Genomic DNA, 26253 nt, shown 5'->3' on the forward strand with positions numbered 1-26253 from the left:
CGTCGCTGTTGCAGGCGTGGCCGGACCACGGCGTGCCGTCGGACCCGGGCTGCGTGCTCAACTTCCTGCACGACGTGAACGCCCGGCAGGAGAGCTGCGGCCCCAGCGCGGGGCCCGTCCTCGTCCACTGCAGCGCCGGCATCGGCCGCACCGGCACCTTCATCGTCATCGACATCGTCCTCGACCAGATCAAGCGACGAGGTCGGTGCCACACGCTGCTGGCGTTCTCGCGCTCCTCGGAGCGTCCTGCCGTAAGCGGTAGAGGGTGCATTGGCACGCACCTGTAGTGACAGACGGATGTGCTTTTGTCTGCAAAATTAACAGAAATATGTAGTACTGTATGTGGGGCTGTTGGCTTACAGTAGGGGATAGTTGTCCACCCGTGTGGGGCGGTTGCCCCACAGTATGGGGGCAGTCCTTCGGGTTGTTACCTGTGCAGAAGTGCACCCTTCAAACAAATGTATCAGGTGGACTTAACAAATTGGTCCCCTTTGATTTTCTTCGTACTTCCGAGATTTGAAGGTCAGAGTCTGGACATCAATTTCCTAAACCACTAGGAAAAAAAAAAAAAAATAGCTTTTGAGCATTAAAAGGTTTCCAGCTCGTGGTAAGTATAATATGCTTGACTTTCATAGTGCTGAAAGAATTGTTGGCTTTTATTGTGTAGCATATAAGTTGTGTGTGTGTGTGTTTTTTTTGTGTGTGTGTGTGTGTTTTTTGTGTGTGTGTGTGTGTGTGTGTGTGTATTGTTGACAAGGGCTTTAATGGCCAAAAGCTGTAGTTGTGAGAATCTAAATCATTAATGGAAAATCTCATATAAAGACGTGAAACAAATACCGACAAAGAGATAGAGGGGCTGGCCAGTACATACCTCAGCTCAGTACAGCCGAGAGGGGGAAAAAGGGAACAAGGGAAAGTGGATGTAGTTACTCACAACCCAGGTTATGAAGTAACAGTGGAAAGGTAAACAGGGAGGCTAGCAAAAAAAATGGACAGAGGTTTTTTTTTTATTTTTATTTTTTAAATTTTTTGCTAGCCTCCCTGTTTACCTTTCCCCTGTTGCTTCATAACCTGGGTCGGGAGTAAATGAATGCACTTATCCACTTTCCCTTCTTCCCCCTTTTTTCACCCTCTCTCCTCCCTGACAAAGGAACAAAGTTCCGAAAGCTAGGAACGAAAATTTTCTGTTCTGTTTTGTGTATTATCGGCTGTACTGAATTGTGAGAATCTTTTTGTTGTGCCTATGTGTGACTCGGCTTCTTCGCTGTATGGTCAGGAGCAACTTTCTTTCTCAAATATTTTTACATTCCATCCTGGATTTTCCATTGTTTAATTAACGAATATAGGATTGTACTCTTTTAATATAAATAATAGATTTTTATTTTCAGTCAGCAATCACATTAAAATAAATTAAAACTGACACATACTTGTGAAATGATTTTTTGTTAACTGAAAGAAATTGTGTGCATAATTAATACTGTTCAATCTCCAGACGAGAAAAAGCATTTCAGTTTCTGTTTGACGTTCCACATTTTTTTCTTTTGACGAGTAGCAATCTGTTCTTTACATAATATTGTCACGGTACCAAATACAAGTTTGAAAACCCACATTCTCACGCAGTTGGTAGTTGAGAAACTTGTTATTGAGTATGTGTTTGTTAACATTTCTGTTTCATACTAAATACAAAATTTATAAATAAAAGAGAAAAAAAGTTGCTACTAGTGGGAATTGATGCGAGGATGTCACAATTTCTGCACTTCAACATCACGCATTCAGCTACTAGTGACTGTTTCTGTACAGTGTAATGAGTAACAGCATTTGGAAATCTTGCAATTTGCTGAACCTTTTTAATTTTTTTTAAATTTTAGTTTTTTTAATTGTGTCACACTACTTTAGAAAATTGATGACCAGGCTTTGAGGTTCAGATCCTGCAGGTGTGGAGACAACCTAAGAGGTCCTGCTACATCTCACAACTGCTTCCCCCCAATGCTGATTTTCATCCCATTTCGTGTTTCTCTACTGGTCTTCCCCTGGGTCTGTGTCGGTGTCCTGCCAGCTCCCATTCTGTCACTGTGCCCGTACGTTCTCAATCTCCCACGCTCTCTCGCACGAGCTCCTTTTCTTTCTTTCACCGTCTCTTACCTTACTCTGTCCATTCCAGTAAGTCGTATTCTGCTTACTCGAAATTTCATCTCACGAGCATCTATGTGGGTCGCCAGTATTTCCTTCGTCGCCTATTTCGTACCTGATGCGTAAGTGAGTACCGGAGCGTAATACGCTCAATACAACATTTCGTGGCTTTTTGGTGGTGCATCCTTGCTCCGTACTAGGCTTCTTACGATCTGCCACATCTTCACGTTTCACTAATCTCCGTATAACTTCTCCCACTGTCTTCTGATGTGGTCCCCAGGCACTCTGATTTTTCCACTTTCTGTCACACTTGTCCTCCAGTACTTACACTTGTCGCTACTCTCCTGTTATTCTCCACCGTCACCGCAACTTCACGACCGGCCCGTATAACCACACGTGTCGGAGCACCACTTCCACGACGGGGAGCCGTCCGATCCTCCCTCGGGATCGACTACGAGAGTTGGTGTGCGGCCACCTCCGGTGTGCTGTGTAGGTGGTTCCCTCCGCCCCACTAGTCGACTACCGGGCTGGTACCGAAGTCCCGCCTCACTTACATAATTCACAAACAGTTAGAAAATCTTCATTGACTGTCACACGGATAACACTACGTGTAGTCAGTTGAGGGTATATATAATCCGTCCTGGGGGTAGACGGGGTGGTTATGAGAATGAAATCTGGCTTCCCCTCAAATTAAATGTGCCAAATTCGTTAATAACCGTGTCGACTCTGCTCCCGTGTCGGACAGAGGCACGAGCAAATGGTGTCACAGTCGCCTCGCACTTCTCTGTACCAAATTTCTGACCGTACTTTCTCACTATTCCCCCCCCGTACATTCGTCCGTCGTCGTACCTCTTCTCCGGTACTTACTTTCGACTTTCGTCTCCTTTTGGCACTGCCGGTCCCGTTTTTATCTTGTCCGTTACGGTGATGGAAAAATAGAGCGGGTAGTGCATTCCGTCACTTGGCCTATTTTTCTGTTCAGACCAGTCTGTTTTCTCTTCTCCACTTTTACACAACTCACACTTTCCTTCTTTTCAAACTGCACTGGTGGGCGAGACTTGAGGACGAAAGTAACCTTCACACGTTGTCACTTACAAGGAAAGTGGCTCAGTGAAACTTTCCGAGTACATTAAAAGGACAGGTACGCTATAGTGTAGAAGGTAACCGAAAGAAGAGATCGGGGTACGGGGTGGCGGCAGGAAGGGCATCCCGGCCACCCACTAACTTCGCCAAATTCCGTAGTAACGGGGCCGACGGCATAGAGGGCCAAATGATATTTCTTTATATGACTCTCGCATAATTTCAAATGTGTTTTCACTAATGTGTGGAAATGGAATTTTTTCACGTTACATAACAAAAACAGTTCATTTTATGTTTTCAGTTCTATGGAGTTGAGGTGCGTGTCTTTTTGCCACACCGCAGGGCTGGACTGCGAGATCGACATCCAGCGGACGATCCAGATGGTGCGGGCGCAGCGCTCCGGCATGGTGCAGACGGAGGCGCAGTACAAGTTCGTCTACCTGGCCGTGCAGCACTACATCGAGACGGTGCGCCAGCGCGCCCAGGCCGAGCAGGTGTGTGCTATGTGTGTGTCTCCTGATGTGACCGCCTTAAGACTGGTCGGCTAAACTTCGCGACACTTAAACAAATTGTCTAACTTGATAGCGAGTTGCTGCCAATTCGAGTAAACTTTACGGGGCTGATTACTGAGCTCTTGTGACAGACATTTCCACCACATTGCAGAAATTGTGCATCGGGGTGCTTAATCCGTTTGCAGATAGTCCCGAGAACTCGACATTTCAGGATCTGGCATTTTAAATAAAAGTCAAAAGCTGACTCCGGAAAATCTTTGTTTAGAACCTCGGCGCAACCTGAATTTTTTTTATTGCTTAACGTACTGCACTACTAATATACTTTCTTGGCAATACTTGTTTATTTGGGCACATTGTTTGCAAAATAGATTTATGAAATTACAGTTACAAACTTTCATTGCAGTTTTGAAGTAAACAAATGTTTGTTTATAATGAATATAGTTTCAAATATTGGTTTTTAGGTTTTGAGACGGAGATAAAGTAATGAAATGTAGTTAACAATACTTGACCCAAAATCACATATTTCTTGTTAAGTACTGAATAACTTTTTGTGCTAACATAAACTGGAGAGGTTTGTAGACTGTGGAATTTCTTTTGTCTGAATCTCAAAAGGGTCATTTGTTTATATCACAGATTTGTCAAAGGCATAATTACAAAATTAATTACAGGCATTCTGAGTCTTGTATCTCTTATAACACTATTCCCTAGGGTACTACATGAAATTAATTACGTCTCGTGTCGTGAAACATTTTGAATGGTTAATTGGGCTTTACGTGAAATAATCAAATTTCAGTGATTAATTTGCTAGTTAGTTACGAGGTGGAATTCGATGCTAACATTGCCGTGACATCTTCACGTGTTGTTTTCAACAGTTCCATAATTAGTTTTTCAATAACTGTTATCAGATTTATGATTTTGAAATAATCCATTACTGGTAATGACAGATTCTGGCTAATTACTTTGCAGGCTGGTAAGCTAATTAATTATACTGTATCATGTACATAATGTGTGCATTAGCATCTGATCACAAATTGTGAAGAAAAAGGTGTTTCATTACATACTGGATTTTGTGTAATGTGGTATACCGAAAAGCTATTTCGGGCGGTATCGAACAGTTCGTAAAGTGTCCGTCACAAAGTCCTGTTACGTGTGTGCCCGCCCGCCCCTCGGCAACTTATTCTCGACGAGTGCAGCTGCCGATCGAGGAGAAAATTTCTGACGCTGTTCGGGGATATTTTCTGAGTAGTTTGGTATAAGGCACCTTTTGTCTCTAGCACCTCATTACAGATCAATCGCACCTCACTCGATTTCTCACCCGTATCGATCCTCGTATCTGTGCAGCCCTGTAAATATCTGCACGACATCGTGAATGTCAAAGGTGTGAGCTGTGCGTCTCGTTCAGAACCGGACTTGTCCCGTTCACGTACAGTAGTTCCCATTTATAATTGTACTCTCCATGCTCGGCCCCACATTCGCCAGTCGGTCAGTTCCGTTTCGGGTTTGTTTTTTCTGCCACTGCAAGTCGTACACTGAAACGGGGCAGTACTGCGAAGAGGTGTACGGGCGGAAAGTCGTTTGACACGTCCCGCGTCTGCGGGTTCACCGAACGCCGCGGGAGAGCGAGCAGACGACCCTACGCCAGTCTGTTCCCGCAGTGAGGGCGACCGAGTATTGCTGCTCTCGCATCTGCCCGAGGACGGTTGCATTACTCTGTGTTTGGTGTACATTTTGGTTATCGCATATTCTGTGTAAGCGGTATTTTCACAGAAATGACGGCAGTGAGGTAACAAAGTGAATGAAATGAAATGAAATGTCGTGTGACGAGGGCCTCCCGTCGGGTAGACCGTTCGCCTGGTGCAAGTCTTTCGATTTGACGCCACTTCAGCGACTTGCGCGTCGATGGGGATGAAATGATGATGATTGGGACAACACAACACCCAGTCCCTGAGCGGAGAAAATCTCCGACCCAGCCCAGAATCGAACCCGAGCCCTTTGGATTGACAGTCTGTCGCGCTGACCACTCAGCTACCAGGGGCAGACACAAAGTGAATAAATCGTAATTACGTCAGTCTCCGTAATGAGCCGCTGGAGGTGTCGGGGCCCCTTACTCCGAAATACCCCGAAAATATTTCTCGGTGCGCTCGAGAATTTATCGGTAGAGTTTGGGTGTGCCCTGTATATTTTGCTAATGTTTTTTGTTAGTGTGGAGTAGCGTCACATCGCCCAGTCTTCCCGGTCGGCGTTCTCCAACTGTGTCTGTGAGGCATCTCAGTTGTCGACAGTAAATGTCGGCAGTGACGGTTACCCCTCGGGGAAGCCAATTCGTAGTACACCGGGCTGTTGCTGTTCCACCAGAAGCACAGTATATTCTTCAGTGGATGCGTGCAGGTCTATTTACGGGGACTTGCTGCTATGTTTGGGCTCCTTAAGTTAGCGTATTTACTCGAATCTGAGTCGCACTTTTTTTCCGGTTTTTGTAATCCAAAAACCTGCCTGTTGCTTAGAATTGAGTGCAAAGTAAGCGGAAGTTCTGGAAAATGTTGGTAGGTGCCGCCACAACTACCTTCTGCCGTCGAATATATGTAGCGCTAACACAGGCATGCTTTGTATGCACAAAGATAAATACTGGCACCAAACCCTCTGCGTCAGTAAATAAATTAAAAAAAAAAAAAGGTGGAAGACGAGCCTTTTCCTCCGCCTCGAGTTTCGACCACTGCATTTTCATACATTATCCAACGAAGTAAATACAAATTCCGTATTGTGCATCTTCGAATGTAGCAGCATTTCAATGTACTACGAAAATCCGACTGGAAAGACTGTTTGGGGTGTTTGTCAATATGGCCAACTGTACGTTCCTTATAGGAACTGTTACGAATTGTGAATCGCATACAGTATTCTCTTCACCATAAGAATAATATGAATATAAACATTTTGCCATGTATTCTTTCATGTTTGCTGCTAACTCATTTAAATGCTGTCTGCCTAATAAACTACGAAACTAGAGTGAGACAACAGAAAATGCGGAAGAATATACGTATCGTGTCACGTTTATATTCGTATTATTCTTCTGCGTAATAGTGATACAGTCAGAAATGAAGCACAGCAATTGACTAGATTTTTAAATCTAAGATGACTCTAATTTCAGTGCAGAATGTAATGTACTAAGGAGGCGTCTGCAAAGATTTTCAAATGGAGAAAAATTATCACTAAACTCTAGTTCAGAACATCTTCTATCATTCGCTGTCTATTATTTGGTTCTTGTTGATCATTATCAAAGAAAACAGGAGTGTAGGTAACATCAAATAGCAGTCTCTTTCCATTGTTTTGCTAACGAGACGATTCCCCCCCCCCCCTCTCTTTTTTTAAATCGTAAGCGGCGGTAGCGCGCACAAAAGCAAGCCGTGCCGCAAGCGGCGACAGGCCGTAAACACGCGCTATCAGAATGTGACAAACAATGCACGACACAGTACAGTAATGCATTTTCAGCTTAGAGTGACGTAAACACCTATAACAAAGAGAACGGCACTTATCAGATCAAAGAAAAATAAGCAATCGATTCAAACCAGACGAAGTATGCGAAAAAGGAAGGGTACCCGTATAAATACGGACGGAGCACCTGACTCATAGTAATGGCTACCTGGTAGAGCTTAACTGCTAAGCTTACGACTCGAACCGAACTACTGTAGCTGTATCATCATTCATTCGACCTAAATTGTGTCTCGTATTACAATGGACCAACTTTGTTTCGATTTGGAGGTGCAGCTAAAATTTTTCTCTCCCCTCGAATTTCGAGCCTCAAATTTCAGGTGCGGCTCAGATTTGGGAAAATTTTTTCTCTCGATTTCGAGTCTCATTTTTCATGTGTGGCTTAGATTCGAGTGCAGCTTAGATTCGGGTAAATACGGTAGCACAAAGAGACCATTTCACGTTACCACTAACGATACAGGATAGGAGCGGTCAGTGTCGTTCGCGAGCCGGTCGATGACGAGCGAGCGAAGGTGCACGTATGGCCACCCGCTGACTTTTGTGACACCGGCTTAGAGTGTACGGTACCCGTACAACTGATTTTTGAATCTTCCCCATTGCGTGCAAATGTTGCGCAGTGGTGGAATGATCACAGTTTGTCACATCTGCCAGTTCTCTAGTACAGTGACGTGGATCATTGTGGATTAATCCATTGAAATCATCTTGATCACACTCTGAAAGTCTTCCTGAACGTGGAGAGTCACTAATGTCAAAACGATCCTCCTCAAAAACAGAAAACCATTTTATAGCCGTGTTGTGTCCAGTAACACTATCCCCAAACACGGCACAGGTGTTTCTGGCGGTCTCTGTTGCTGTCACCCTTCTGTTAAATGTGAACAGCAGAATATGTCAGGAATGTTCCAACTTCTCCAATCGGCACTCCATTTTCCAGTGCCCACTGCTCCCTGTGCGACAGAATGACAGTATGTAAACTCGGACGGCAACTGTGAACTACAAATAAAGAATGACAGTCGATAGGAAACCTGCAGCAACCAGAATAGCAACGTGCAAAACAAAAATACTGTGAACCTTTGCACCAAACTAATATTTGTTTACTTATGGGGATTTCAGAGCGTAAGTTGATCCTCAGGGTAATTACAATTTCGGTCGAGCCGTTTCACTGAAACTTTCCAGGTTATGTGACAATGTTTTTGTACGTACATAATTTTAATAAAGTTTTGGTAACTAGTAGAAAAATATAAACTTTTTGTAGCAAACAGAAGCTGAAGTATAATTTTAATAAAAATGTAGTCGTCGGTATACAGTTATAAAAGTTTTTGTAGTGGGTTCGAGCTAAAATATTTCCGAGAACAGCCAGAGCATACGTAACCGTACAGAGGTAAAACGGTATGTCGAAAAAGACGACGTGACGTTTAGACATCGTAAGTGAGTGCAAATATAAGCGTATTATTTCAAAGAAATGTGGCAGCAAAAATTTTATAATTGTATACCGGTTGCCACAATTCTATTAAAATAACATATGTATATTTGCAACTGACAAGGATACTAATACCCGAGGAACCTCTAGCTGCAGTAAACATCAACATGTCCCCTAGCTATCTTGCCTGGTGTCAGTTCAGGGGTGAGACTGTATCAGCAATGTATTCTGTGACTCATAGTATCAAACGGATACACTTGCCAAAATATACTGTAAATACTGATTTTCACTTTGGTGTACCAATGTGTCCTACATAGACTATCCACCTAAATTAGATGGGAGTACATTTATAGCTTTAACTGGGCACTTGTATTGAGGTTTATTGAGGTATGTCTAATAATTCAGGCTGTGTATTATTATATTTATGACGTTGTGCACTATTTTTCGTGATCTAATATGCTTGATAGTTTACGTACACTATTTACAGATCAGATGATGGTAACTCTGTTTACAAAAATCAGTCATTCTAGATAAAGATTTTGCAAATGTATTGTTGGCTGAGAAGTTGTCCTTCGAACTGAACGTTTACAGATTACCGTGTCTCACTCAGTACAAGCAAGTTAACTCAAGTTTCTCTCTTCAGTTAGTCGCACGATCTATGGCACTGTTGTCCAACTTTAAAAGTGGACACAGTTCTCGATTTGTATCTCACTTCACTTCACTAATTTATTCGTAAGCTCTCTTTGTTTTGCTGTCGTAGATATCCAATAATTTTACTGATTCCAGTATCACTGCAATATTTGATGTTTATGAGTAAGTAGCCAAGTTGAGAATGAAGGTGCCATTTTTTTTTTCGATAACAAGTTATTTATTTCACAACAGCCAAGCAAATTTTTTAATCATTCCAAGAAATAGGAATTGTCAAAGTCTCTAAACTACACTTCTGTCTCTCCAGTAACCCTTTCATTCGAGCAGAACGTTTCAGCTGTGCGATATTTCTTTACCTTCAATTCGAAGAAGAGATTGCGGGAGCCGAGTCAGGTGAATAGGTGTGCGACGGCAGTTTCTAATGTAATTCTTACAGTTTTGTGGCAACAGCTTCAAATGAATGTGCTGGTGCATTGTCGCAGTGAAAAATCTCTTTATTTTAGCCAAATTAGGCCACGTTTCCTTCAGAGTGAGGTCGAAGCGGTCCAAAATCTCACTTTAGTAGAAATGTACAAGTACGGTGCCCTTCGCATCTCGAAATAAAGTCAGCTGTAACTTTGCCATCGAATGGGATTCACTCCACCTGTAAAAATGAAGCATCCCGGGCGACTATTGTTTGAATTTCTTGAACTAATACCTAACTGTCATCATGACGAGCTGTACGGAGGGCACTGCAGAATGGCACATTATGCTGGATGCATTGCATTATCTCTGGCCGGTCACATCGTGTTCTGTCTGTCTGTGTGATGGCATCACCACAGTCTCTGACAGGTGACATCATTTCTCCTTCTTCTTCTTCTTCTTCTTCTTCTTCCTCCTCCTATCCAATATTAGGCCTTGTGCTCTGTTGTGGGCTCACTCCTTCTCCCTGCTGGTCTTCCTACATCTCGTCTACCTGTTGGTCAGTATTTGCGGCTTTTTCAAAGGATCCGGCCAGTGTTCGTCTGTAGTAAGTGCTCTCTCTGAGACAGTTCTCTACTGTGTAGAGAATTACATTTACTTTGAGGTCCTTAGGGATGCCGTCACATCTTTTCCTCTCCTGTGGACTGCAGCCAGCTGCTCTCCTCGTCAACCGAATTTCAGAACTCGGCGGCCTCCACTCCTCATCTCCACGGAGTGTTCTCTCTCTGCTGCCAAACGAGGTGGTGGGTTTGGCTGTGCCACTGTACGGTCGTGCCACGAGAACGGGAGATGTCTGAAGGTGCCGTTTATTAGCCCCGTCAAAATTGTTATTTTGTGTCGCGTACTATTTTCTCGAATGGAGTCGGTGTCACGCCCCAGGTATTCGAATGCCGATTCTCGCCCGAGGGCCTTGTCACATACTGAAATTACAGTTATCTCGCGGTCTTTCCCGTCGGAGGCCGTAACGCCGGATTCGTCGAGGGAGATGTGCACGTTCTACATTTTTGCTGTTGTGAGTAGGATCTCCACCAATGTCTGTGGATCGTCCTCGGTTCTGCTAAAAGAAGCTGCTCGTCTGCAAACAGTTGAGCCGTGCAGGTCAACTCGCCCGTCCTCCTCGATTCTGCGACGGGGATCGTGCCTCCGTCCACTGCTAATTTTGTTAATGTACGAGGTTTGTCAAACCTCTCGGGTCAAATCAAAACTGGTGATAGTGGGTTTACAACTGGTTACCGTATTTACTCGAATCTAAGCCGCACTTTTTTTCTGGTTTTTGTAATCCAAAAACCTGCCTGAGGCTTAGAATCGAGTGCAAAGTAAGCGGAAGTTCTGAAAAATGTTGGTAGGTGCCGCCACAACTAACTTCTGTCGTCGAAGTATGTAGCGCTACACAGGCATGCTTTGCACGCACAAAGATAAATACTGGCAACAAAACCTCTGCATCAGTAAATTTTAAAAAAAAAAGGCGGAAGACGAGCTTTTTTTCACCGCCCCGAGTTTTGACCACTGCATTTTGATACATTATCCAACGAAGTAAATACAAATTCCGTATTGTTCATCTTCGAATGTAGCAGCATTTGAACGTACTACAAAAATCCGACTGGCAAGATTGTTTGGGATGTTTGTCAATATGGCCAACTCTACGTTCTGAATTTTTTCCTACCTGTCACAAGAGATGGTTGCTAATAGGAAATTTTATGAATTGTGAATCGCATGCAGTATTCTTTTCACCATAACAATAATACCGTATGAATATAAACATTTTGCCATGTATTCTTTCGTGTTTGCTGCTAACTGATTTAAATCCTGTCTCCCTAATAAACTACGAAACTAGAGTGAGACAATAGCAAATGCGGAATAATATACATATCGTGTCATGTTTATATTTGTATTGTTCTTATGCCTAATATGACACAGTCAGAAATGAAGCACGGTAATTGACAAGATTTTTAAATCTAAGATCACTAATTTCTGTGCAGAATGTAATGTACTACAGAGGCGTCTGCAAAAATTTTTGCTAAACTCTCGTTCAGAACATCTTGTATCTTACGCAGTCTATTATTTGGTTCTTGTTGATCATTATCAAACAAAGAGTGTAAGTAACAGCAAATGGCAAGCAGTCTCTTGCCATTGTCTCACTAATGAGACGATTCCTCTTTCATTATTATTATTATTATTATTATTATTATTATTATTGTAAGCCGTGGTAGCGCGCACAAAAGCAAGCCATGCCACGAGCGGCGACAGGCTGTAAACAGTCATTATGAGAATGCGACAAACAATGCGTGACACAGTACAGTGAAGCATTTTCAGCTTAGTGTGATGTAAACACCTATAACAAAGAGAACGGCACTTATCAGATCAAAGAAAAATAAACAATCAATTCAAACCAGATGAAGTATGCGAAAAAGGAAGGGTACCCGTATAAATACGGACGGAGCACCTGATGCATAGCAATGGCTGCCTGGTAAAGCTTAACTGCTAGGCTTAAGACTCGAACCAAACTACTGTAGCTGTATCGTCATTCATTCGACCTAAATTGTGTCTCGTATTACAATGGACTAACTTTGTTTCAATTTGGAGGTGCGGCTTAAAACCTTTCTCTCCCCTCGAATTTCGAGTCTCAAATTTCACGTGCAGCTTAGATTTGAGTAAATACGGTATATTGAGGTAGGGAATCAATGGTCAGAAATGCATATTTATTATATTACGGATGTAACAGTGTGCACCACTTAGGGAGAATGCGGACTGCCAGTCTGAATGTGTGCACGGCAACAGCACACACCCACGCCTGCCGTAGAGACGTGCGGTACGCGACTGAGTTCTCGGAACGCACCGCACCGGTGCATTTACCTGTGCCGCGAGCACACCACTGTCCCCGGTGCCGGGTATCCGTCGTGTCGGACGACTCGTGCGGAGCTGGGTGCGTCACTGACACACGTGCTCGACACTGGCGGGCCAACGACTGCTGTGAGCCACGTAGCTGTCGTGCGGTGTATGCCGTGTATCTCCGTAACAAAATAGATACGCATTTTGGACCCTCGGTTCCCCGTCTCAGTGTAATCGGTTCTCGAGCCACTGTCGTCTGTTCCAGTTTGACCCGAAAGTCTTGAGACACCCCGAATATCTCGAGCAAAAGCGATGAGAGGCAACACACTTATCTTACTCCTCTGTCAGTGTGTTTCCGTTCCGACAGTTATCACATTTTGCCTTTATATGTTCTGATTTGCTTTTACGATGTGTGATGAGGTTTTACTCTGTCTCAGGATTTTCCAAAGTTTTCTCCTGTCAAATGTATTGAAACCTTTCTTAAAATCAGTGAATACCAGATATGTTTCCAGATTGAATTCTTTGGTTTTTTTGTCCCCCCCATCTCGTGTGCAAAGTAGCCACCTGCACGTGATCTGTCTTTCTGGAATCTGTTATGTCGTGCCCTGAGAGAGGTTCGTAAAATGTTGGTAATTTTGCTTTTACAATCATTCTCGGTCAGTTAGGATTTCTCTGTGTGCACAGCGGTAGCACCCTCGTCGTGCCGTGCGCGTCATTTACGGCTGTCGCCTCTGCTCGCTTCCCGTTTTCCCCTCCCCTCTTTCTGTTCGGTCGGTCTCCTTCTGTCGCCTCGCAGACACGTTCGTTCACTGTTCCCTCTGCACGTCCTCTCCTCTGTCACCCTCGTGGAGTCCATTCCTGAATACTCTCTAGCTACCTGTCTCATCCGTCCGTCCTTTCGAAGTGGCCGATTCACGACAGCTATTTTGTTTCCATTGGAACAGGTGTTGTCTTCCCGGTTTCTATAGTCACACTTCTTGTGTTGTTCTCCACACGGCCACACGACCTCTTCCCCAAAAGTCCCTCCTCCTCTCCTCCTCCCCCTCCCTCCCTCCCCCTCCCCCCCTCCCTCCCGCCCCTCCCTCCTCCGCCTCTTATTCGACTCCCGTCCCACATCTCTGCACTGTGTGTAGCAATACTTTCGAGAGCACATTTATAGATGATTTACTTCTATTCCAGGGGACAGAGTCGAGCTGCCTTATTGCCGCATATTTTGGCACTTATCGTGGTGGTCCACGACCTATTTTGTGCAACAGTGTCGTAGGCTTTTATGTTTATTCTAACTTACCTCTTATTTTTGCAACACAGAAATAATTTAATTACTAATGTTTATCATACCTTGCCAAGCTATGTTGCAATCTGGTCAGTGTTCCATTTTTTCTCATATCTTGAGAAGAAATGAAATGTAGAGATTTCAGTTTTTACAAATTTAAGCTCAGATTAGTAAAATGCTCTTTTAATTAATTTTAGTTCGTCGCCCATTTTCACTCGGTCACCGTTTTGTCTGAAGGGAAGATGTTCCTGCTCACAAAATTGATTCCAGTTATTCTCTATTCACCGTAATAAATGAATTGTCACTGACTACTTGTTTCTGTATTCCACTTTTATAAATAATCTCCTCTGCTAATCACATCGAAACAACACGAGGTCCGTAACACCACAAATTACACAAACATGTTCGACACAGTAATACAACTGTTGCCAAAGTTTTACATCAGAGATATTACAGTACAAACCATTTGAGTAGCTTCAAAAAGATTTAATTATAATGAAGTGTAAAATGTGAACAGTAAATCGGGATTAATATCATTTGAGAGTAAACACCAATTGTACGTGTATTTTGTACGGATACGTACCTGTATGTGATGTAAATATTAAATGAGTGTGTGTTAAGTTTGCTCAGTTTGCCTTGTACGCTAATCCATTGTATTGCATTCCTCAACAGAGAATGAGAGTACAGCGTAGCATTTACCACTTCACGACAATATCCACAAAGACCGAGTGAGTCACGACCGTACGATCGCTGCAGGGTCAGCGTCACATTAATTTGCCCGCGGGAGCCTCGTCCTGTGGCCCTCCTTTTGTAAGCGGAACATATCGTAACTTCCTCTGATTTGCCTATAAATTTTAATGCTGCTTTCTCGTGTAAACATTCAGAAAAAATGAAACTCGAATTTTCGATATAGGGCATAAAGTCGATAGAACGGCAGATACGTGGGCAGCACAGGGGCTATTCTAACAGTAAGAAATTTAAAGTTTCACACACAACTTTCTTCTCACAATGTATAGATCCTTAGATTTTTAATGGAGTAATAAGGTGTCAAATTGATACTTTACAATTTATTTTTCGTGGCCACCAGACTCTGACGTAACCTCGACTGTGAACCGACCTCGACCGAACTGCACGACAGAGGGGTAACGACTGTGCGGTCAACCCCCCCCCCCCCCCCCCCCCCCCCAAACCTCGAGGTTTGCCGGTTTTTCGGCGATTACATGCAGAATTACATTAGTTGTAAATTGGTTGCAGTCTGTTTTGTTACGCAGAAACAATTATACACGAGTTCTTATGTAGCAGTTTATTTAACATTTCCATTTGTAATCGATAGCGAGATGACATTCGGGAAAATGGAAATCTTTTCAGATTAACAAATGTAATCTTCATTAGTAGGAAGAATACGTGAAATTGTGTCCACCAGTTACAATAGTGTTCATTCCCAAGTCGACCCTAGGAACTTTTACTGTCACTTATCACCTCTTCCTGTCACGGCAACATTTCTTCGACGTGAAAAATAGCGGGTTCCGTCGCAGTCGGGAGTCTGCATTAATCTGTAACTCCCCGTAGTACACTGATACTTGTAAAAATTGCAACGACGAGGAAGAGACGTACGTTTACAGTGAAGTGTACTCCAAGTGGTTGGAATTACAGAATTGTATGATCACTTTGACTGACAGAGTTCAGTACAGAGTGGGGGGAGTGCCACACGTCAGCCTGCTCATTCTCCAGACCTCATTCCCCCTCGACTTGTGATGTGGTGCGGTTTGCCACGAATGGACGCCACGTCGAACCTCTCCCGTAAACACTCGTTCGTCGCGGAAAGTACGAATTTCCACACCCGTGCTTACTGGACTTAGTTTTCTCATTTCAGTGGGTGTCTGATGCTTTTTCTTATCACCCTGTATATCGTGAACGTACGTCCTAGAACGTTAGAGGACTGGTAGTAAATTGTATTAACATTTAGATAGCTTCTGTTACTGAAACTGTTCGACAGTTTTAATTTGCATGTAGTTTTCTCAGATTAAATATTTAAGTGAAGATTTATGGGCCTGACTGTTCGTAACAAGAGTTACAGATTTCGAAAACGTGAAAAATTGAAACTTTCTGTTATTTTATAAAACTGATTTCATTGTCAGTAGTAAAATTAATAAAACTAAACATAGAGATGAGATATTTTGTTTTCATATAACACTGAAAATTAAAAGCTATTGTATCTAATGTAGACTTCTTTTCAGATCTTACACTTCAACAGTTGTGACTACTAATTTTCACTGTATCAGATCGATACCTGGTAAAATATCGAAATAAGAGTAGAAAAATCTACTTACATAAAACTCGTCTTTGATAGTTGGAAATCTGTACAAACACCGACAGGTACGAACTGTATAATTTATGCAGGAAAATCAGCTCAAAAGTGGCTAAAATTTAGACGGCATCAAACATTTCAGTAATCGAGCAAAGCTTCCGTTAGCACTATATTCACTGTACACAGTTCTACATGGCCTCAAATTGTGAAATGTTCCAGAACATTACTTCCGGACAGTGCAATTTTCACAAACAGTAAAGTGTAATTGTCTGGGTAGCTTAGTTGAGATGTGGGACAGAGGCAAGGGGACGAGCAACTCGAGAAGTGATTCTTCTCCACGTTGCAACTCCCCGGGCTGCCCCGGGACGGGCTCTGTGAACCCGGGTCAGTTCGGGACCTCGATCGGCTCTAGTGGGGCCGCACCAAGGAAATAGAGCAGTGCCCGGTGTCCGCAAAGCCGTCGTGTCGAGGACAGCTTTATTTAATGTGTAATACAAAACTGTATTACTTTGTCGACAAATTCGAATACGATTTCAGTTATCGATTTGGAAACAAATTTTGATTGGTTTTGAGCGATTAAATGTTAAGTATTAATATTTGGAAGTACAACTGTTCGTAAACATTGAAAAATAATTAATAAAAATAGATATGGGAGTTAGTCAATTACAAATTTGTTTTTTCAGATTGATAATTTTACATGTAGATTCATTCTAAAATTTCAAAATTTTGCTAGTGTTTTATGTCATTCCTCACAGTTATGTACAAACAAAGTTTTAAAATAAAATTTTTGTTATTCCCGAAAGTTTATTAGGAAGCTGTCAAAACGACGATTGTCTTCCATTTGTGTGCAGCTATTGACGTAATGTAAAATTTTATAAGAATTGACTTTAGCGGAGAATAAATACAAATGATAAGAAAACATTCAACTGTGTTAGAACTTGGTAAAATGAAACACCTTTTGTTAGTAAATAAGTGTTAAGTACGAAAAATACAAATGGTATCAGATTATTCACTAACGGGGCACCACATTTCACAGTGGTAAGCAGTACGGACAGTTACTTCGGAGTACCTTTTTGCTACCTTTGTAGATATTCCTAGTCTGCAATTTCCACTCCGCAAGTAGAACGAGCAGTTGTACATCCGTCCCAGACAGCTCTCTTCAGCTGAATACCAGACGAGATGGTAGTGGGACAAGGATCTGCACCTATCTCCCTGCACCACTCCCAAAGAAAAAATGAATTATTATAAAAAAAAAAACTGGAGGATTAGAACTCTTTTGATTTATTTCTGGGACTACGTTCACCATTATTTTGAAGATTTTAAGTACGTATTTGTGTGTCCTTCCCCCGCGGCCGCAGAAGAGCCTCCAGCTGGGCCGCGAGTACACCAACATCCGCTACTCGAGCGACGAGCTGCCGTCGCCGTCGCCCGTGCTGCCGCTGCCGCCGCCGCCCCCGCTGCCGCCGCACCCTTCCGCCCCCGCCGCCCTCGCCGCGCCCGGCTCGCTGCCCCTCTCCGGGCTGACGGCCGCCCCTCCGCAGCGCCAGGGCGCCACGTCGCTGCCCGCCAGCCCCTGCGTCGGCGTCGGCCTCGGCGTGGGGGCGGCGCCTCCCGTCGTGCGGCAGGTGCGGACGCCCGCGAGGGCCGTGTCCGACGCCCACCTGCCCAGGTAGTGCGCGCAGTCGGAAGACCGACCTTTTTCATTTCAGTCGACGGTCTCCCGTCCGGTTCGGTGTGGCCCGCTAAAAATTCCACTCCCGTGCCCGACCTTTTCACCTCGCGAGGGGTACGTGACCGGTGCCGTAACCCGGTAGCCCGGAAACTTTGCTCGGTGGAAGAGGGGCGGAAATACGGAAACACGTTTCTCGGCTCCGACTGTTTCTGAGAAAATGACTGTCGAACTTTTCGGCGTAACTCGACTGCCTTTTAGCGTGCGATCGTTTAGGCCGATACCGTGACTCGGTGGCTGTTGCTGCGGCCACTTAGTTTTGTGCCTCGTGTCCGAAACCTAATTATTGTTTTTGTCTATTTTGTTTTTTTTAATTATGTACCCACATCCTTTGAAGGTTACTAACAGATTTTTGTTATTAAATGAAACAACAAGTTTACTGTTACCAATCACTGTTTTATTTATTTCCACGACACGTTCGAAGGTTTAAACCTCCATCATCGGGTGGATTTACATTTGTTAGTTTTACATTTGTGTGTGTCTGTTGTGTTACGATTTTTGGAGGATTTTGTGGCACTGCCTAGTGGAGAAACACGACACTATTTCAGAATATGGTTTAGGATTACTTTTGACAAAAAATTAAACTGATATCTAATGGTAAACATTAAATAAATAAACCAGAGCACCTCCAGGCGTCACAGGTTCCGTTTGCTGTCGTAACACGTCACATGTATACTGCCACATTTGTAAACAAATGTGGCATCTGGAATCAGCTGGGTGCAAGGTTCGTGTAGCAGAAGAGAAGGCATAATCCCAAAGTGCAAAGAATATACATCGTAACAACATTATTACAGAATAATTGTTTAAAGCATTAGGGGGTGTTTGTTTTGAGGTGTCGAATATATGTGTGTGTACTTCAGGTGGTATATAAATCCAATTTTGAAAAGTTAAAACAGCTAAACATTCGTACTCGTTTATACAATCAGGTGAAATGTTAAAATGGCTTAAACTTCATACTTGTTGATAAGAATTAGGTGAAATGTTACAGACTTGAATTACAGTGATCATATTGGCTACAGCAGTAAAATCGTACATAGATGACACTCTTTGATTGGGATTAATAAACAGATGTGAGAGGCTGGAGGCAGGAGGAGGGCAAGCAGTCTTAAGATTATTATCTGCGTAAAGGTTGGGCTAATACACTGGTTAACGCTATAAAATATGCAGATAGATATACACTTGTGCCAGTAGTTGATGTACATACAGTTTTAAGCTGACAAGGGGTAATGTTTACCATTAGATATCAATTTAATTTTTTGTCAAAAGTAATTCTAAACCATATTCTGAAATAGTGTCGTGTTTCTCCACTAGGCAGTGCCACAAGTTCCTCCAAAAATCGTAACACAACACACACACAAATGTAATACTAACTAATGTAAATCCACCTGATGATGGAGGTTTAAACCTTCGAAATGCGTCGTGGAAATAATAGAAATGGTGGCTGGTAACAGTGAACTTGTTGTTTCATTTAATGTCAGTAACAGTCACGGTAAAGCATAACCTAAAAATGTTCGCATTTACAGATATTTGTTACTGAGTTTTGCGATATGAAGGCATTAAATTAATAGGAAAAATTACATTTAGGTTGTACAATAAGTGTCTTAAATTTATTATATAATATATTTTGTACGGTATTTCCACGGTTTACAACCTTTTTGAAATCTCATCCGCTTATGTTTCATTCGGATATCAATTCTTATATCAATTCTTGTATTTTATTCTCATCTGTATTCTACAGGCAAATTTTGTTGCATTCCCACGGATGATACCGACTGTAGAAACATTTGAAACACGACAGTCCTGAACCCCACAAGCATCACACGAAGGCAAGTTTGCCACAGTCGTGTTTCCTCGTACGAATCTCACTTGGTAAAGAAATGCTGAATATACAATTCATTGGCAACAATTTCGTGAGAAACCACACGTGACAGATCACTTTAGCAAAACTGGTGCTTGCAACTGATCGTGAATCGAGATACACTACAGGAATTTACTGAAAACAACTTCAAATACTTTTCTCGTTCATTTATTGTTCTCTTCTTTTTCTTTTTTCTTACTTTTCTTTTTTTCCAATCGGACATACTATTAGACAAATAAGGACAAACACATTTCAATATACACTAGAAAACATTACTACACTAATATCCTACTGAAATGGGCAGATAAATGAAAAATAAAAATAACATTAGCAATAATTGGGTTTTGAATATGGGGTGAAAAAATGAGAGCCCGCAATGTTAGCTACTGTGCCACCATTTTGGCTAAGATTATTGCATGCTAAAAAGTATGTCAAAAACTTCAGTGTCACTTTTTAGAAGCGGTACAATATACATGGATAAGCCGAGACAGGTGTTCTTTTACTTTGAGTCCTCTCCCACCGAGCAAAGTTTCTGGGAAATCAGGTTACGACAGTCGTCGTGTTCTCCTTATCGGAGTAGCACTCGCAGTGTACGTAGTCAGTTTTTTGCTTGACGTATTTTGGTCTCTGTCTTACCCTACAGTTTTCACCGCCTACAGCTCCCTGTGGTTCGACGGACAGGCTATTCCCCGTCCTCTTTCGACACGCGTCCCGTTCTCCCGGCCCTTCTCCTCGACCGTCACTTTCCTCGAGCAGTCCTTCACCTCCCATCCGAGTCCACCCGATTTTCAGTGTCTCTCTACAGCACCACGTCTCAGATGCTTCGATTCTTCATCAACGTATTAAGGCCGACGTTGCCGTCTTCACCTGTGTCGTTTTACTCTCGACACGTATTCTGTGCTCAGTAAACTGTCCATTCCGTTCGGTACGTCCCGTAATACTTCCTCGCCGAAGGTAGCAAACTCGTCAGCAAACTGTATTGTCTGTATCCTTTCACCCTGAATTTTATTCTATTCTTTAATCTCTCTCGTATTTCTGTCATCGCTGCTTCGGCGTGCAGATCGAACGGCGGTGGAGAAAGACGGGTTCTCTGCCCGACACCACTGTTTAACGTGAGCCCTTGGTTACCGGCCTTCCGTTCGTATACTTCCTTCTCGGAGCGATTACCTATCTATCCCTAAAGGTTAGATTTATTTTTCTGGAGATTTAGAATGCCTTCCACCATTTGATACTGGCAGACACTTTTTCTAGGGTGAAAGAACCTACGAACAGCCCTCGACCTTTTCAAAGTCTCACTAACACTATTGAGCGTGGCAGTGGGGCTGCCTCTCTGGTACCTTTCTTTACCTTTCCCGAAGCCAAACTGACTGTCAGTTTTATTTTGTGTTCTTCTACACATTATTCTTGTTGGCAACTCGGACGTGTGAGCTGTTAAGCTGATTGTCGGATAATTCTCACGTGCAGTCCGTAGTGTCGTCGTCAGTTTTCTGATTTGCCGTCGGGTCCGTTAAGTCTCCGTGTATAGCTGTCCGTCAATTCATTTTTAATGCTGCCCTGTGGCACATCATTCGGGAACTGGAACCTGTTTGTCTTTTCGTCCTTCGCCTGCTCTTCCCTTCACATATCCCTCTGAGACAGAGTTTACTGTTCCCTTCTCCTTTCGTAACATGTACTATATCCACTTCCTTGTCCTTACTTTTTACTGTACCCACACGGGCGCCTTACAGACAAACCTTCTCTGTGTTGTCCGTACTTACAGAATTTCCAGGTCACAGCTCGGGCATCAATTTCCCAAAGTAGCACAGTGTGTGGTGGTGGATTTTTTTTTTTTTTTTTTAAATAAAAAGAGGGTCCAGTGTCGTAAGATTTTTGAAGTGCTGTTAAATACAAAACATTTACATCATTTTACAAGATTCACCAGTAGCTGAGTGGGTAGCATATAAGCATTCTTAATGCAAAGAGCTTGGTTAGATCCTCCCTAATACTAACTTTTTTTAAAAACATCTAAATTCGATACAGAATGTTCAAAAACAGTGTCACGTATTACTACAGTAGAGAGTATCAGTTGCATCTAGAAAGAAACCTCTTGTAATTATATGTCGAGGAAGCGACACTTGTCAAAATACGGGCTGTTTTACTTACGGTGACTAATGTTTAGTACAGTATTTTGTCGTGTAGGTAGGATTCGCGAGGGACGGCATAATAAATTACCACAATATGCCCATCTGGGCAGATGCAAATCCTCGAACGATCGGGAAGCCGAGGCTTCGGGATCGCTACGGTATCGGCGTGCGGGCGGGAATTGTCAGCGACTTTCAGAGCCGTACACATCACCGAACGCGTGCTGCGAATCGGCTATTTCTACAAGAGTTACCGGTGCTGTCGGAGAATGTTACCCGCGTAGAGTGACTGCGACTGCCGGAAGGTAGAGGTGAGGTACCGAGGGAAAGGAAGTGGAGGGGGGAGTCTAAAGTCGCGCTCTCGTAGCTCGACCGGTAGAGCAATCGCCGGAGAAAGTCCGTGGTCCTAGGTTCGAATCCCCGTCCCGCACATGGTTGCGACCTGCCACACAGTTTCGTATTGGCACACACTGTACCGCAGAGTGAAAAGCTCATTTTAAAAAAATGACGACTCCAGCTTACGCACGACGGGGCACCTCACCGATTTCTACAGATCGTGCGACATCACCTCAGTGCGACATTTAGCAGGTGACGGATCGGTCGAGGAGATCCGACAGTGTGTCCTCCTCGTTCACCGAACATGAGTCCACCGGATTTTTGGCTATTCGGATACTTAAAGGAATTGGCATATGCCAAACCCACTGTCAGTGTGCAGATGTCGCGGGAGCTGTGACCGACAGTTAAGACGCGGCCCAAACGGAGGCACGTATATTGGAAAGAGAGAGGTCTCCACTGTGAACGAGAGCTGGAGGGCGTGTCAGGGTGCTTGGCGAGCACGTGTGGTACTGCCTACTGTGTGACATATGGCCAGGCCTGTACCTCAGCAGGTATTCGTTTTCAGGCACATTGGTACAGGAAATCTACTTCTAGTTTTCCCCGATACCACCACCTGTAGGGATGTGAGAGGTTTTTTTCTTTTGAAATTCCCTCTATCTTTTTTCCACATAGAAAAGTTAATGAATGAATACTGAATTATAATTTTTAATAAAGAAATAATCTGTTTATTTTTAATTACTTATCACGTGAAAACAAATTGAAATCTGATAGAGACATGTGAATTGCATTATTATTAAATGAAATAATAATGCGTATCAGTAATACTCTTGTCTCTAGAAATTTAAAAAAAGAAACTGTAAATTTCATTTTTAGTTTGCCGTTTTGCAGTTTCTTACCAAATATTACTTTATTCTGAATACTCACATTTTCGTACAATTAGTAAAGAAAAATGAAAAGATGTATTTTTACTAAAAACCGTGGTTCAGTATTTCTTAATTAACATTTTCATTTGATAATAAACATAGAATTTAAATAAAACAGTACGAGATTCGGATCAGAAGCCGCGCAGTTTATGTAACACAGGTGCCGTGCACTCGTGTGCCGGTGACTTTCGTTAAATAAATGATATTTTATGGGGTTATTTGTGCATCTTTAGAAAAAGTTGCTGTCAGACACCGAGCACCAAATTCTCTAAAGTGCAAAGACATTCTGAAAAGGACGAGACGAGTTAAAATAAGTGGTCACGTGACTCGGCTTATCTGTAAGTACTCTACCGTTTCTGGAGAAATGGCGGTCAAAGTTTTTGAAGTATTTTCGAGGTACTTCGTCTGCCTTTTACAGTGTGATGCTCTCGGAGGAAATGGCGGTGCGATAGTTAGCTTTGCAGCTTTGTGATTTTGTGCCCTGTGTTACGAACCCGATTACCGCTTCTGTTTATTTCATCTTTTATTGTTTTTCTTTATCTACCCGTGCCTGTGGAAGGTTAGTACACAAATGTTTCTTATCAAATTACAAGATATGGGGGTGTTCTGTTGTTGTAAATTTACTACTGGATTTCACAATAAGTGTCACACATTCATTATAGAGTGTGTGTGTGTGTGTGTGTGTGTGTGTGTGTCTGTTCAAAACACAGGTATTCTAACCACCACGAATGTAGCACAAAGGCGATTTGTCACAGTGACATTTTTTTGTACGAATCACACTTGGGAAAGAAACTTCATTAACGCTGATGGAGATTTTGCGTGTTGGCAATAAATTCGCAGCAAACCGAGCATAATGAATCACTTTTCCAAAAGCATGCCCTTCGCAATTGATTTCTAAGCAAGATACACTAAAAGAATTTCACTAAAACAATTTCAAATCATTTTCTCGTTCTCCTCCTCCTCCTCCTCCTCCTCCTCCTCCTTCTTCTTCTTCTTCTTCTTCTTCTTCTTCCTCTTCTTATCGTCACCCCATTCGTCTGACGTACAACTAGTAGATGGATAAGGACAAAGTTATATCAACATACAATGGAAAACATTTGTCTAGTAATCTTCTACAGACTTGAGTATATAAATGAAAAACAGAAATAAAAGTAATGGCCAGGTTTTGAACACAGCGTGCAAAACTGAGAAGCTGAGACTCCGAATACTACTCGACGGACTGCGGTCGAAGACCAATCGACAGCTGTTTACACACTTTGAGCGAAAATAATAGTGCATCGACAGTGGCTAGCTTCAGGCCGAAATCTAGATCTGCATAATAAAATACGAAAAAGGACGACCGATTGCTGCGATCCTTAATTACGAGTACTTTGACTTTTATAACTACAGCCCGGTTTCTGTGCAAGTTGTAAATATCCTTCCACTCCCTGTGTTTTATTTCTGCAACTTCCAAAATATCAGAGAGTGTACTCGGAACAGATTTTGTCAAAAGCTTTCTCTAAATCTACAAATGCTACAGACGGAGCTCCGCCTTTTCCCGGTCTGTCTCCTAGGATAAGCTGTCGAGCCACACCGAAATACTGCCCCTCACTCACTCACTCGCCCGTCACAGGCCGCCCGACGACTTCCCGCGCCAGATCTACGAGAACGTCGCGGTCAAGGACCGCAAGCTGTCGGCGGCGTCGCTGGGGCCGTCCTCGACGCACCACATCGGGCCGCCGCCGCCGAGCTTCGCCCCTCCGCCCCCGCCGCCTCCGCGCAAGACGTGACACCGGCAGCAGCAGCGGGAGGGGCGCCACGCCGCGCCGCCCCCGCGGATCGCCGTCCCGGCGGGCGACCTCGCGCCCCTACTGGCGGCCCCGACGCCGCCCCCACTGTCCCCGCCCGAGGACTGGAGGCTCTGAGGGGGCGGCGCGCCGCCTCCGGCTGGCGTGTGTTCGGACGGGTGCGTCCGCGACGTCCTCTGTGTACAGACTCCGCACTGGACACTGTGACGGGGTGCTCCCCACGTGCAGTGCGAACGTTCTAGTGAGTGCAGTTTGCGACAGAGGTCCGGACCTGATGTCGTACGTTAAGGATCGACCAGGATACGAGACTGAAGTGTAAATCTTTTTTTTTTTTTTACAAGTGGCTGTTGTCACCATTTTGTTGCAACACGTATTCTTACTCACCAGTGGAAGAACACACACACACACAACGAGTGTGGTACGTCTTTTATATGAACTCCTTACTTGTAGCACTCGACCACAAAAATTATCGAATGTGTGGTGACAGTGCAGAATATTAACAGGTCGAGGCTCAAACGCGGCACTTCCCGCTTGTGGCGAGCAGTTTGTCTGACCGCCGAGTACGCCTCCGGGCTCCGTCGAAACTCTCGTGTCTGAGCAGTTGGCAGTTACCGTTTCGTGTTATAGCTCGTTCTCTGACCTCTATCCCAGCTGATCCGGTTTTAGTTTCATTGCATTACATCCGTTGTGCGTAAGTTGTTGCCCACTTTGCAGCAGTGAGCGTCATCTTCTGGCCGTACACGAGGAACTGAACTGTTGTGAAACCTACTCCTGTCTGTGGCTCTCGTGTAAAATTTGAATGTGGAAATTTGTACTTTTGAAACGCATTATTTGCGCCCATCCCCCCCCCCCCCCCCCTCCCTCCCCCTCTCCACTCCTCTCGAGTGAGGAAGATTTTATATGTCGAATGCTGTAATTGATGTGCGTATGAAACTTTAATAATTGCCCGTACAAGCCCAGTACGAGGGATAACATTGAAAAGAAATGACCTGTGTTTATAAGGTTTCAGCACGTTTAAGTTTCCAGAATAATTTGCCCTCAATTTGTGAGACATATTTCTTAACCGACAACATTTTTTTTTTGTTTTTTTTTGTTTATACCTCTGTCAATTTTCATCTCATTTCCAACCGTATGAAACCTCTAATTACAATGAATAACTGACACCCGAGTTCCATTCTCGTAAGAACCGGCTGCTCGATTTGACAGTCGTCAGCAGATGGCCATTTTGATGTCGTTGTCATTGTAGTGTGATTTCGCACCTACATTGTATACTGTGAGCCTCCCATATTTTTTTACCTGTGCAGACAACATCCATTACTTACATTAGTGTATCACTCGAGAAAATGCAGTGCTAT

The 26253-nt window shown here is 43.4% G+C and overlaps 1 protein-coding gene across 1 annotated transcript in view; it reads left to right on the plus strand.

Moving 5' to 3' along the window:
• LOC124553601 (tyrosine-protein phosphatase non-receptor type 11-like) overlaps window positions 1–24900 on the plus strand; it is a 255423-nt gene extending 230523 nt beyond the window's left edge. The window contains exons 11-16 of the mRNA XM_047127457.1: window positions 15–201; window positions 3553–3704; window positions 17504–17595; window positions 17855–17872; window positions 19706–19714; window positions 24724–24900. Coding sequence (XP_046983413.1) covers window positions 15–201; window positions 3553–3704; window positions 17504–17595; window positions 17855–17872; window positions 19706–19714; window positions 24724–24880 — 615 coding nt within the window. The 3' untranslated portion in view covers window positions 24881–24900. The remainder of the gene's footprint in view (window positions 1–14; window positions 202–3552; window positions 3705–17503; window positions 17596–17854; window positions 17873–19705; window positions 19715–24723) is intronic.
• The last annotated feature ends 1353 nt before the right edge of the window (window positions 24901–26253 follow it).

This window comes from Schistocerca americana, chromosome 11 (assembly GCF_021461395.2).
Source record: "Schistocerca americana isolate TAMUIC-IGC-003095 chromosome 11, iqSchAmer2.1, whole genome shotgun sequence".
NCBI classification, from domain to species: domain Eukaryota; kingdom Metazoa; phylum Arthropoda; class Insecta; order Orthoptera; family Acrididae; genus Schistocerca; species Schistocerca americana.